Source organism: Ascaphus truei, chromosome 3 (assembly GCF_040206685.1).
Source record: "Ascaphus truei isolate aAscTru1 chromosome 3, aAscTru1.hap1, whole genome shotgun sequence".
NCBI lineage: Eukaryota > Metazoa > Chordata > Amphibia > Anura > Ascaphidae > Ascaphus > Ascaphus truei.
This window is the reverse complement of record NC_134485.1, coordinates 103,349,271-103,363,127: the sequence shown is the minus strand read 5'-3', so window position 1 is coordinate 103,363,127 and position 13,857 is coordinate 103,349,271. Positions and strand designations below refer to the sequence as shown.

Here is a 13,857-nt window from a genome sequence, read left to right as displayed (position 1 = left end):
ATTCTTTTTTATTTTTAAAATTATAGTTGTATAATTACGCTTAGTAGTACAATAAATAAATGTTTTTTAGTTCATATTGCACAGACATGTATGTACTATTTTGACTCTGATATCCTAAAACAAAATTGGGATATTGTCCATAGGAGCTAAATTGGGATATTGTCCATAGTTTATAAATTAGAGCAATTTTGCTTTTTATGATGGATTTGTGTATTTCAGTTATATAACACGCATCCTGCTCTGGACACAAATCTCAAGATTAATTATAGTAGTGGCAATTCATTGCACAAAGTTGTAATGTTTGTCTCATTAATGTTATTGGATGAGTCATTTGTTCAGGATCATTTGTTAAATGTTTTTTCTGAAACCACTCATTAAATATTAGATTGTTTTTAGTCTATAGTATTCAAACTTTGTTTGAATTAGATGTTCTAATTTGTTGTTTTAGAGTTTTTTATGGTTCAATGTGTTTGTTCATTTAAATAAAGTTATTGTTGTTGTTTTTAGTACCTGATGACGCTGGTGACGTCATCACACATGAATATGCAGCGCGAAAACTGGATGTTACTTCCGGGTTCGCAAAGCATCCAAAAACTAAGTGTTTTGAACTACAGTACCTGTCATACTTTGAGAAAGCTCGTGGGAGCGAAACATTTCAGTGTGTTTCTCCGGGTGGGAATAAGTCGTTTTTAGTACACCCTCTTCACATGTTTTTGTTCGTGTTACGGCGCAATTTTTGGCTTCCTGACAAACTTTTTTCCTTATGTGGAAAAATAACAATGGGGGGGATAATTAGGACACATGAGGGTGGCAATGTGGGAGGGAGACTAGGAAAAATAGGGGCAGGTAGATGGGAGGCCTAGAGGTGCAGGGGAGGGATAAAAGCGATGACCAGTGAGGAGTTTAGGGGACTCTGACTCACTTCTGCCGATTATACTGTAAAATGGCATACATTCTTCTTATGACCTCTATACAAAGTATGCACATCAATCTCTATTAGCAATATCTAACTTACATAACAAGATGAGTTTTTCGCTCCAATAACATCTTATGGTATCAAACATTACTGCTCATATAGGATGAACAATAAAAGTAAACACATTACTGTATATATTATAAGGAATACGAACTTTACAAGTAAAACATTTCAGGGTATAAATCTGCACCCTTCAGTGTTTATCGCTTCTCAAGTTCCCTACCACGGCCAACCTATTCCAAGATCTTATGTGTCCTTCATCAGAGTTAGGCCCTCTGCATCTTACCTGTCTGCCTTATCAGGTTGGTTGGTAAAACGGTCTCCGGTCGGTTCGCCTCAGTTCATTTAATTGCAAAGTAAGTTAAATCTCTTCAGCCTGGTACCCAAGGACAATATACTCTGGCATCCATCCCAACAATTCTGTACCGTTCCTGCAAGTACACCCCGCTTCTTCGATTGACTTTATTGACAGTTGTTTCGCATCTTCTAACACTGAAAATCTAAAGGGAAATCTCCACCTATATTTAATACCTTCCTCTTTCACGTTCTCTTCTTTTTACTATTTTAGACCTGACCTGACCATGGAAGATCTGCACATGGGAGTTCTCGAATCCCATATCCCCCTTCACTGTACTAGCGTTGAGCATTTTCTACTTCGTAGTGAAATAGTGGCACTTAATAATTACATCTCTTTGTTTCTCAGGCTCTCTTATTTTTGGACCCAGTGCCCTGTGTGCAGTATCCATGAGCATTTCTTCCTCAAATAAGTCAGGGACGATTGATAAGAGCTTTATCAGATATGCCTGCAGATTTACATTCGTTCATCGATTCCAGTATATTTTGATTCAGAGATTTTCTCTATGTTCCCGGTTTTCAGCCGGTCCATTAAGGCTATTTATTTCATCTGACATTCTCAGCATGTTGTCTGTGCTCGAATGCCACTGCAGAGCATCCGCCATCTTGCGTTCCAGCTCTGCCATTGCGTTCATTCATAGCTGCCATGTCCTGCTTGAAACCTGCAATAGCCTTTTGTAGCCCAGTGTGAAATGCGTAGGTTATGTTTGTGAGAAATTAGTCTACTTCTTTCCAAGTGATCATCTGCTCACTGTCTCTCTCCGGGTCCGACACTGATGACACGCGCGAGAGAGGGCAGGAAGAGCCACCTTGTTCTGTCTCGAATGCTTGTGAGGTATTTCTCTGGAAAAAGCTAGAAACTTCAGGCAAGCCCTGTCTTTTTGGTTTCAGAGGCATTCTCGAGATGTTCTTAGGTAAGTTAGCCTCAAGAGTCTTACATTTTGGTACATTTTAAGCTACTGTAGATATGCTCTATTTTGTGTGCTTCCACTGAGCTAATCCTGGAAGCTACTCCTCTAGGCATGCGCCCCTCTGCTTTTTAAGTAACCACACAGTATGCATGTATAATAACCCTTCAAAACATAAGAACAAAAAAAATCACAACCCTAATTTGAAAAACAATTGCATCACAACATTGCCACAAATAGACAAAGTTTTGATCCCACTGCACCTTCCTCAGGGCTTTGGGACCAAATATTGGCTTTTTTATCTTCTCATCACATTTGCTACCTTTTTATTTTTTGTCAATCTCAAATTGACAAAATTGTCTCTCTCTGTTTTGAAACTCTGTATACTGTGGCATGAGTCAAGCACCCACAATGTCCCTAAACAATTATATGACATACTGTACATGGACAGTACCATGCTCCTGTAGTCACAAGATTTAAGAACTATGTATGCAGTAACACAACATGAGAGCACGCACACACACACACACACACACACACACACAACCCAGTGAGTGTGATTTTAGACACACACGCAGCACCTTGTACATGGAAGAACAGGTCCCACTGCCTTATTTACCAGCTCATGCTTCTTGCGGCTTGCCTCTGCCTCTTTTTTCGCCAGCTCTCCCGTTTCCTCTTTCATGTCTCGGATCTGCCGCTGAACCCTCTTGTTCTGCTCCTTCTCCCGGTTCTCTGCTGCTGCCCGCTGGTCCCGATCCTCTGTGAGCTTCTCCATGTTCTCCTTTAGGCGAGTGACTAGGCTCTGCCGGGAGAAGAAGGGTCAGCATGTGCACAGGACTGGAGTTGAGAATCCCTGGTGGAATGTGAACCCTAAGCTTCATTACCAGAGGCCTCGGATTGACAATAAAGCTAAAAGCTCAGTGTGGCCACCAAGCCATTTGAGTTTGCCATCTTTCCATAATGACGTGAGCTGACACTATGTATGTAATAAATCTTTGCTTGTATCGCATCTGGAGATGGAGAATTTATTGAAACTTGCTTTGTCTAGTTTTGTTTTCTTAAGAGATTAGATGTTTGCTAGCGGCAGTCCTGGCATACATGACTGAAGTGGAAAGTGCATTACACCTGATTGTTCTTCTACTTAATGGAATTTGGTTGTAGGGGTTACTGGAAGGAAAGCTGAAATGTTATTATCATGTGCAAATGAAAAAGTAGCATTTGAAGATCAAAGCTGTCACTTCAGTGTTCAAATGCAAAAAAGAGCAACTCCTTAAGCTTTTTATGTTGCAGAAATGTTTGAGTGGTTTATTGATGGGGGCTCCTGTTTTAAATTCAGGAAGAATGCTTTATAACTTTGCCCTTATGACGGCCTCTTTAAAATGACTGTTTAATTCTATGTCTCTGTTAATCATGAACCTCAAAGTAGCTCCCACTGAATGCAGAATGCATTGCATATTGCTTGATGTTTTTAAGGTTTAGAAATACTATAGCTTTTTGTCACTACATTAAAAAATCTCATCACCATATCTGACAACAGTGCGGTTCACTCTACAGACGGTGAGCCAAATGCAACGCGTATTGGTGTTTAGTCTGGTCTCTGACACCGACCGGTCAAGACAAAAGAAGACTGGGGGAAGAAGTGCTTAATAAGCATTGCGCAAGTGCCAACTCCTCCAATTATGAAGAGAAAAGCCAAAAGGAGTCTACCTCATGACATGTACCTAAATACCGCATTTGCTTAAATAATGTAAGGTAAACTCTTTGTGTGCCTATGGCAGCGACTGTGTTAATCATTTTTAATGAGCCTAATATCTAGGTGCCTTGGGTTGTACTTACCTCCATGCGTTTCACCTGGGTCCTCTCAAATTCCAAACGTGTCTCCAGCTCACGGATCTTGGCCTCCTGCCTGCTGACCACCGACTTATCCACCATGGATTGCTCCAGGAACTCGAGCTGACTCTGCAGACCTTGTAACTAGATAAAGAGGGTCACACGTAAAACAGGCACATGCACTATGAATAAACCAATCCAATTTTTTAGCGTGTCACCAACCCATAAGGAATTATAAGTACTGCACCTAGTGCTGTGAAATAGTAGTAAGATGAGAATAAATACTTTTTTTTTTTTTTTTTACTTATTTGAATTAATATACCAAACAGGTAGTTTCATTAATACTCCTGATGGAGTAACAGGGGACCGACAGAAGCAAACGGTTGCTTTAAACATCCCTTATTTTTAAATATTGTAAATACCCATTTTTCCTACATTCTATATTCCCAGAAGAAATACATCACTCCACACATTAAAGAATGTAGCAGGGACACGACACGCATGTAAGTGAAGTCAAGTTCCCATGAGCATACTAGGTACAATCTGGGTTGCAAAGGTAACAGCTACTTAAAATCCACAAGTGGTCACTGAAGTCTGTACAATTGAGAAGAGGGGTAAGGACATCTCCCTTGTTGCTTTTCCCATGGATTGTCTCTCCTCTTTCCAGTCCTTGTTTACGTCTTCCCAATAGTTGCCAGTATCAGGGCCATATTCCCTCGTAATAATTCCTCCACCTACTGTACAGTCCCCATCCTCCTTCCTCTCCGGTTATCTTTGTGTACTTAGAACAGAAATAGAAAGGATCCCTAACTTTTCAGAAGCATACGGCACAGACGATCAGTTGGGTGTGGAAGTATGCTACAATTCATCTTCACTTTAGACACGCCATGGGAAGAGAAATACAGAGCAGATAGGTCGCTGAAGAGACTGTGCAATATCAGTAAGGAGGAAATACATATCTGCTAACGAACTTCTTTGCCCTGATTACTGGGGAGGGAGAAAGAGAGAGAAAGGGCTGGGAAACAAAAGGCAGAGATACTGCAGGGTGATAGACAGAACACCGTGAGCATGTCTAGGGGAAATACATCATGAGATAGACAGGAGAGGGCGTTTAAAAAGGAAGGGATAAAAAAGAAAGGGAAAAAAAAGACAAAAGAAAAATCTATAATGTATTGACACTGTGTTCTTTGCAGCCTGTATCAATCCACCACTGTGGAAGTTTCTGCCCCTCCTTCCTCCATGCAGAATATCGACTGGAAATTACTTAATGTGCTTTATTTACTTGGTTTCACTAAAGCAGTTCAACACAGCTCTTAATTACAAAAGATGAATCTATTAAGTGAATGAACTGTAAGCGGAAGCCGCAGAGAGGGGGTCATGGGTAGCTTCCTCAGTACCTGCTGTTCTGTCAGAGACAGTTACGGTCAGGTTACTACAGGTTGAGAGTGGAGCAAAAGATCCTTCACTGCTGGGGATCCTTCCCGCTGTAACAGGCTTTAAACAGCTTTTAATAATCAAGTTCTCCCTCATCTAAAAAAAAAAAAATTACTATCTGTTCAATGTTATCGGCATGAACGGAACGAGAGGTTTTGGATCAGCACCAGGGTTCGGGAGGTTCAATTATTCAGGGGGCCTTTTGTTTTCTGGACTTTGGCACTCAAAGTGGAAGGTTTAGACAACTTGAACTACGTGATAATACTCCACATTGCTTCAAAATAAGGCAAGAGGCTAGGACAGGGGGCCCCACAACATATTATTTAAATGAACGTATATCTACCCAGAGCCTCGAGCTTTCCTACAACCCAAAGGCACCCACATTAATTCTGCATCTTAGTGAATGACTATTTGTGCCCGAGTTATTTCCCTTTTGGCTTTGTGTAGCACATTCAAAGATAGGCAGTGTCCACAAATTAATGATGCAGAGTTAAATGTATTATCACATATATTAAAAAAAAATAAGCAGGATCAATGTTTCAGCCCAACTGCCCGCGATCCCTGTAAGGCTCATCCTGACGTTTGAAGCGTGTGTGATCATAGATTAAACTACAGTATGCCTCATTAATTTGAAACTATCAGGTCAATGCTACAATTTGCATTGGAGTAATGAACTTTTAGCTGGCCCCTTTTGATCCTTCTCAATCACCTTCTATACTGTGCTTTCTCTAAATGGCGACTGCAAATGTATGGCACATGCCCGGACATGCAATTGGCAGGTCAAACTGTCTGCATGATTCTATACCAGGGGTAGCTAACTACAGTAGTCCTCAAGAGCTACCAACAGGTCAGGTTTTCAGGATATCCCTGCTTCAGCACAGGTGGCTCAATTAGCCACCGATGCTGAAGCAGGGATATCCTGAAAACCTGACCTGTTGGTGACCCTTGAGGACTAGAGTTGCCCACCGCTGGTCTAACCCATGCTCAGTAACAGGAGTTGGTTTGCAGTGATTGTGCTAGGGTCACATAATGCCAACTACACTGCCAATTATGGTGAAAAAAAAGCACTGCAAACAGCAGACACTTCTGCTTTAATGGTTGAGTTTGTTTTGGTTGCAGATTTTCGAGAGAGAGCAAGTGACAGGAGACTAATGGATGAGTTAGTCCCCAGTCCCAGCACTTATGATCTCTGCACTGCAGTGTAGCTGGAATGCACTGAAAGGTGGATTCTGATCGTGGGCAGTGCAGCCCACGGCTCCTGGAATGGGACAAGGCAACGGTGACCTGGCTAGGGAAGGCGTATGGGGGACTCTTGTGGAAGATAGAGAGCTCAAGATAGGAACATGGTTGTAGCAAACGTCAATTATGAGGTAATATGGCCCTAAAACGTGCAACTTTTGGGAGGGAGTAAACAAGGACACAAGCAATGGGGAAATCATTGTGATGTCCTCTCGCTCCCTCCCCGTCTCCCAAATGTACACACTTCAGGGACCACTTAAAAAGAGCTGTGAAGCTGAGGTCATCTGGCAGCAAAGGGGCTTCACATCGGCACGTTGACACATCAGGTTAAAGCAAATAATGTGTTGACGCCCGGTTTGGGTTAGTTGAACGCATTTCTACCTCTCTGTTGAATCTGTCTAATGGGAGGATGATGTGTAATGCGCTGTGCGACTGTTCCCTCACACATGCTTAATGTGCTTCCTGATGACTGCCTCACACCATCCAGTCTCCTGCTGCCTGAGAAACCATATCAAGCTCAACAGCGAGAGCGCTGATAAAACGCCATGCTGAGGAGACCAGAACTGTACCTTTAATGGCAACCTAACCCTGCCCCCTCCCTGCTTGTGAACTCCCATATCTCTGACAAGCACATTGCGCCTCTGTATCCCTGGGGCCTCAAACGTGTTTCAATCGCAGCCGGCCGGCACCTTGCCTACAAATGTTGCCGTTTGTGTCACAATGTAACACGTGTGCAGGGCTAAAACCCTAACGACATAAACCATATTGCTTTTATTAGTTTTACACAGGCAGAAAATAATGCATTTGAGAGTTCAATTCAGCCTGAGCTGTGTTATCTTGGGAAAGTTACGTTATCGCTAAGTGTCTCAGATACGAATTATTACAATTTGCCTGTATTATTCTTCTGGAATATACATATACATTATATATCTCAAAGTCACATGTCGGTAGTTAGTTCTTCAGGTCAGGGACTCCTTTTCCTATTGTTTTATGCCTGATGTACTTATTCAAATTGTGATAATACGTGTATTTTAAAGCGATATGAACCTGGATGGTGCTATATAAATAGATATATATGTATATATACATACATACATGTGTCCCCTATAATATTTCAAGACTACCTCAAAGAGTAAGTAGAAAAAAAAAGTATATGTACAATAAGACTTAAATAAATATTTGAGTTGTCATTTTTTTGGGACATCAGACGGAATATGGTGAATTGTGTAGAGGTGCAAATCCATGCAGGATTGTGCTATTCCAAAAGAAGTTACATTCAGGTAGGCAAAATAGTCATCTCCATCTCCTGCAGCCTCCTAACGAGAGCTTCCCCGTGAGAGACTAAGCCTACCACCATCACTGTATTAAAGTGCATTGTTAACTGTGGAGAAAGGGGGTTGAATCCGCGCTCGTGCTTCCAGCTAGTTAGTAGCACACTAAAAGTAACTTGAACTCCTTGCAGCTGCTGTGTGTGAGCCCTCGCAGCTCCGTCCAGGTTTCACCAAGCATTGTTAACTATGGCTTTCACTCAGCGGTGACTGGGCCCTACACAGCACTCTTTATCTCCTGCGCTGGTACAACGCGAGGGTGGCACCTATGGCAGGGAACGAGCTCACCTTGAAGATGGGACCAGCAATGCCCCCTGGACTTTCCTTACCTTTTCCTGAATCTCCTGCTTCTCTTTGCTCGCCTCCTCCAGCTGAGTCTGCAGGTCATTGATCTGAGCCAGGTCTCGGGAGGACTGAGAGATAGACAATGACAAGCTGTGTTAGGCTGCTCAACAGCAAAGTGCGTCCGTCCCTTCTAAAAAGCAAGAAACCGTTCACCCAGCACGTCAGCAATAATAATAATAATAAAAACACCAGCCCACGCTGGCTCCCCTGGGCTCTAAGGCTGAGCTGACCGGGCGGCAGCAGAAATCGATTCTCTTTATTTACATTACAAGCAGTTAATCTATTGATAAAGTTGTGCATTTAATTAAACGGGGATGTTTCTAAGCAGCAGATTCTGCTCAAACAGGCAAAGTATTCAGCGCAACATGCAATAATCTGATCTGCAGGCCGGGGCACTGTACAACCCAGTGGCAGGCCCTTAGGAAACTCTGATCGAGCAAAAGCAGCTATTATTTTCACATTGAACACTTCATATAGTGAGCTCTGCTGTAGGAGATGAAAGATGACGACTCGCAACTAAAATAAATATATCGGAGAGGTGATTACGGTGCTGGTCTTTAAAGTGGAAGTCCAGTGCACAAGATCTTAGCCAATTCGCTTCATATCCTCTGAATCTCTGATGCCAAATATTAGACTGTGAGCTAGTCGGGGCAGGGATTGATCGTGCCTGTATTGTACTAGCTGTATATGTACACACCAGCATTGCTAGACAATAAAGTATTATTACAAAAGCAAATTATCACAAGGTATAGGGATGAAATGTCCTGCTTCACTTCTCCACAGTAACCATGTATTTGCAAAACGCAGTACGTTCACGCAAAATTTAATTGTGTTTTGACAGAGTAAAAAAATGCAGACATCTCAATTTCTTTGTGAATCTCGCCTCTTTTTTTATTTTTAACCTATATTGACCTACTTTTGCAAAAAAAAAAAAAAAAAAAAAAAACATAATGTTTGCAAAGGTTGAAGACAAAGGTAATGTCCGAGTAACACAATAACGGTTGACACTTTTTGGTGAACATTCATAGCTTGGTCACTTTTATGCTAACCGCAAATGCCCACATTTCACCAAGTCTGAAAACTTTTAAGAAGGCTTTACCTCATATCTCTACTCAGGGTAGCGAAGTTGTAGCTTATAGCGCCTGGCGAACAAATACATTGACTCAGGCGCAAGCGCTTATAGTAAGTGCGACGGAGCGACCAAATTTTTTTGAAGCCGGGTCTATTTGATTTTTTAGAGACAGTCGCCACATGTGACTGGCTCTAAACCAATCAGAGACCGCGGCCCGCCCCTTTCGTGATGTCACTGGACTTGTCGCAAGTGACGTCGCTTCAAATCAAATTATAACTTTAGCTGGTGACGACAGCAACAGGTGACTTCATCAGTCGCGTCGCCGTCACTATAAGCGCGGCCTAACATACCAGGTGCTCTCATGTGTAAATGAAGAAGGGAAGGCAGGTTACCTGCGCAACGGCTGCTTTGTGTTTCTTCATCAGCTCATTCATATCCTCTTGGTCTTCCTCTAACCGGCTCTGCAGCTCGTTCTTCTCTCTCTGCTGGCGGCTTAACTGCTCCTCCAGCTGCCATTGGCCAAGAGCGACAGAAAAACAGGTTTGCAAAGTTTGAAGACAAAGGTAATGTCCGAGTAACACAATAACGGTTGACACTTTTTGGTGAACATTCATAGCTTGGTCACTGACTGCCCCACACCTCTGGAATGCCCTTCCCCTCAGTACCCGGCTAGCACCCTCTCTATCCACCTTTAAGACCCACCTTAAGACACATTTGCTTAAAGAAGCATACGAATAGCACTGTGAACATTCTGAACACATGATACATAAAGCTTGGCCCCCTGCAGACGCACTTACCAGAACTCCCTCCTACTGTCTCTGTACGTTCTCCCTACCTACCAATTAGACTGTAAGCTCCTCAGGGCAGGGACTCCTCTTCCGAAATGTTACTTTTATGTCTAAAGCACTTATTCCCATGATCTGTTATTTATATTATCTGTTATTTATTCGATTACCACATGTATTACTACTGTGAAGCGCTATGTACATTAATGGCGCTATATAAATAAAGACACACAATACAATACAAAGGTGAGCAGCAACTGGACTTCATATGATCACGGTGTCATTCAATCAAGCAAAATGCGGTGCCAGACTCGAGTTAAATCGCAAGTCACCATGCATCACACAGTGACATCGTATACAAATACTTCCTACGTAAAATGGAAGTTGTCAGTACCGTTCTATCTCCATTTCTGTATGAGGGCTTGTTTGGTGTTATTTTTTTTTTTTCAACTTAAAATGTTATTGAAGTTTTTCATAAGACATAGCAGGCAGTCATTCATTTTGACATCTGAATTCTCTTAAGTACATGTCTTAGCTACAACTAATGACACAAAAACACACAAAACGTCATCAAGGGTAGGGAGGAGGGGGGGAAGGTGGTGAGGGAGGGAGATGAGCCACCAAGTTTCTGTATCGTGATCCCCTTAAAGGACACTGCTGTTTGCTTCTTTTCAGTTCCCGCCCGGTAATTCCTCAGCATCTTCCTGTTCTTAACTACCCACTACCCATCCCTGATTGGTGACTGCCTACCTAATGCTGTGTGGACGTTTGACCCGGCGTTCGTTCCTAATTGTAGACCCACTGCCATCAATCAAAGGAGAACGCACCTAATCCTATCAGAGCCAGATGGTGGCATTGCTCACTCCCTGGATATCTGTCCGGGCCAGCCATGGCAACCAGACCTTTTGGAACTCGTCAACTTCTCCATCTGGCAGACAAACCAAATTCGGTTCCCAATCTTGTCAAATCGATGGAATTGTGATTGGATTCCACAATGCTGCGATCTTGCACCTGGTGGCTATTGCAAAATGTGCAACTTATTTGTGCAACTCCTGCGCAGGCTTGTTTAGCAAGAAGAGCCAGGGGTCCAACTGAATTTCGAGGTCCAAAATCCTTTATAGCCAATTCCTAATTTGCTCCCACAGGGGGGCTATACGAGGGCAAGACCACAGCATGTGCAACAAGTCCACTGCCTCTCCACATTGCTTAGGGCACAAGGGGGAGTAACACTGGTCAAACTTAGATAATTTTACCGGAGTGAGATACCACCTCATCAATACCTTATATGCGTTCTTATGCGTTATGTCGTGCATATAGAACTTTTGGTTGCTGCATTAAATATCTCAATCCACTCCTCTAACTCCAGTGTCCTGTCCAAGTCCGACTCCCACTGGGCCATGAAAAATAATTTCTGTGAATATTCATTAGCTGAATTGATCACTTCTCTGTACATCCTAGAGGTTAGTCCCTGTGTGTCATTACCCAACACACAGAGCTTTTCGAAATTCGTCAGCGGTGGACGTGCCGCGTGTTTGGTATAGAATGCCCGGATTTGGAGGTATCTAAAGAATTCTGTTTTAGGAATGTCTTCTTGTTCGTTTTTTAATGTTAGCAAGTTATTTGTTTAAGCAAAAATCCTTTGGGAATACACAAATATATTGTCTGTAAGGGCCAGCCCTGACACGTCTGAATGCGGTGGGGGGAGGTGCATAGGATTCCTCGACATCTCTTCATCAATGACAATAACACCACCTGTCAGACAAACTGAGCTCATTCAGAGGAGGAAAAGGGTGACCTCTCACAAAAACACTGTCATAAAGGACTTACATTGCGATTCAAGACTACAGTGGCAGAGTCTCTTCCACTGTTGCCAGAACTGGTTTTGTTTTATGACCAAACAGTTGTACACCCCTCATAAAACAGTCCAAGAGACTGCAGGGGATCCCAGTTTTTAAACATGTTCACTGTAAGTGCACCTCTAAATGTCTCCAATTGTTGCTTGCAATAAGAACAATTAATCACTAGCCCCCTATACTTCCATGTGCCTTGCACCCCGATTTTGAGGGAGTAAAATCGGAAAATGAAGCAATTTCTATTCTATATGTTGAACATTAATGGTTAACTCCCAGAGAGTTCCTAAAAGAACCCCCCCCCCCCCCCCACAAAGCAATATCAAAAAAAATGATTTTAAAGGACTTAAACATGCCCATACTGCTTCTCATGGTGCTGGCAGAGTGTTTGGAACAATGTGCCGTGAATAAACATAGGGTGCATGCAAAATGTTTGCCAGCTGCTTCATGGAATGGCAGCAGCTGTGAACGCCCAGTGGGAAGTGTTGGGTGGACCTGTGCCCATCAGATCTGAGTGGGAAGGAGCCAAGATAAACTAACTCATTCCTCCCCGGAATGTTGATCCTCAGGAGTTTGGTTATCGCTTAGCCACTTTAGGGAAATATATGATTTACGATGTGTAGCCATGTACTGTATCCTCTTGGCTACTAATCTGCCCCAACACATAAGCCCAGGTACCAGCGCAGGCAGTGTTAGGGTTAAATCTATGCCCTTGCTGCTGCAGCAGTAATTAACTCCCTTGAGTGACAAAGGGGGTGGGTCTAAGGCCTGTGTGCTGCCCTATCAGGGGCTTAGACCTAGGACCCTCCCCTTTGATACAAAAGGGAATGCAGACCCAAATTTAGTGGTTCTGAGGTGTTGGAAGTGTGGAGCCAGGGCACTGGCAACCTTCCTTCCCCTCCCTCAGGGGATTGGGATACAACTCCTTACTCGACCAGGGGATTAAAGGAGCAAAGGATAGACCTTTGAGGACCCAAACCCTGGGGGTTGATTCCAGGGACCAGAGGGAGAGAAAAGAGTGTACATGTTGGTATGCTGTATGAAGAATAAAGAGCCACCCGTTGTTTTATACTCCTGCCTGAGACTGCAGTTTATCAGGGGGAGTGCAAGAGGGTTTTCCTGCAGGAACTGCACCCGGCTCTGCTGGGGCCTGCTGGGAATGGAGGCGCTGCACCCATAAAGAACTGGGAAGATCCCTAAAGCCTGTCCTGTCTTCCCCACTACATCGGCGGACGCTCACCAGTCCTGTAAGCCTAGCAGGTGAGCAGCACAACACCACCAGGTAACAGTGAAATCTCCCAGAGGGCGGGGGAACACCCGTTACAGATGTTTTTGGGCATTTGATGTGGCGCTGAATATTATAGTGGCTCACTGTCACTGCAGATGGATCTAAGTACACAGGTCAGATACTAGGGATGAACAAAGATCTTATCAATGAGACACTGTTAAGCAGTAGTTTTTAACCCTCTACTTTGGAAACCCCAAGCATGCCTCTTATTCATCCCCATACAGGTCTACCTGTATGTAATCAAAGTGAATTAACAATGTTTGTTAATTCCATGGTCATTCCTAAAATGTGTCTGAAAACCACTGCTATGTAGGATAACAATTACTCATCTTCCACTAACTGACCATGTTTTGAGGGAGATGTCTGCATTATGTCGACTGGTCTGGTGTCTGTGAAATGTCTTGGTGAGTGAGGGGGTGGGGGGGGGAAGTGACTATTCTTTGCT

General features: G+C 43.1%; 1 protein-coding gene across 19 annotated transcripts in view; it reads right to left on the bottom strand.

Moving 5' to 3' along the window:
• Positions 1-13,857, bottom strand: part of MYO18A (myosin XVIIIA) — a 207,796-nt gene that overhangs the window by 39,686 nt on the left and 154,253 nt on the right. For all 19 annotated transcript variants that reach the window (XM_075594641.1, XM_075594644.1, XM_075594629.1 and 16 more), the window contains 4 exons: positions 9,882-9,998; positions 8,402-8,485; positions 4,078-4,215; positions 2,858-3,043 (listed from right to left, as the gene is read on the bottom strand). In XM_075594641.1, the coding sequence (XP_075450756.1) occupies positions 2,858-3,043; positions 4,078-4,215; positions 8,402-8,485; positions 9,882-9,998 (525 nt within the window). The remainder of the gene's footprint in view (positions 1-2,857; positions 3,044-4,077; positions 4,216-8,401; positions 8,486-9,881; positions 9,999-13,857) is intronic.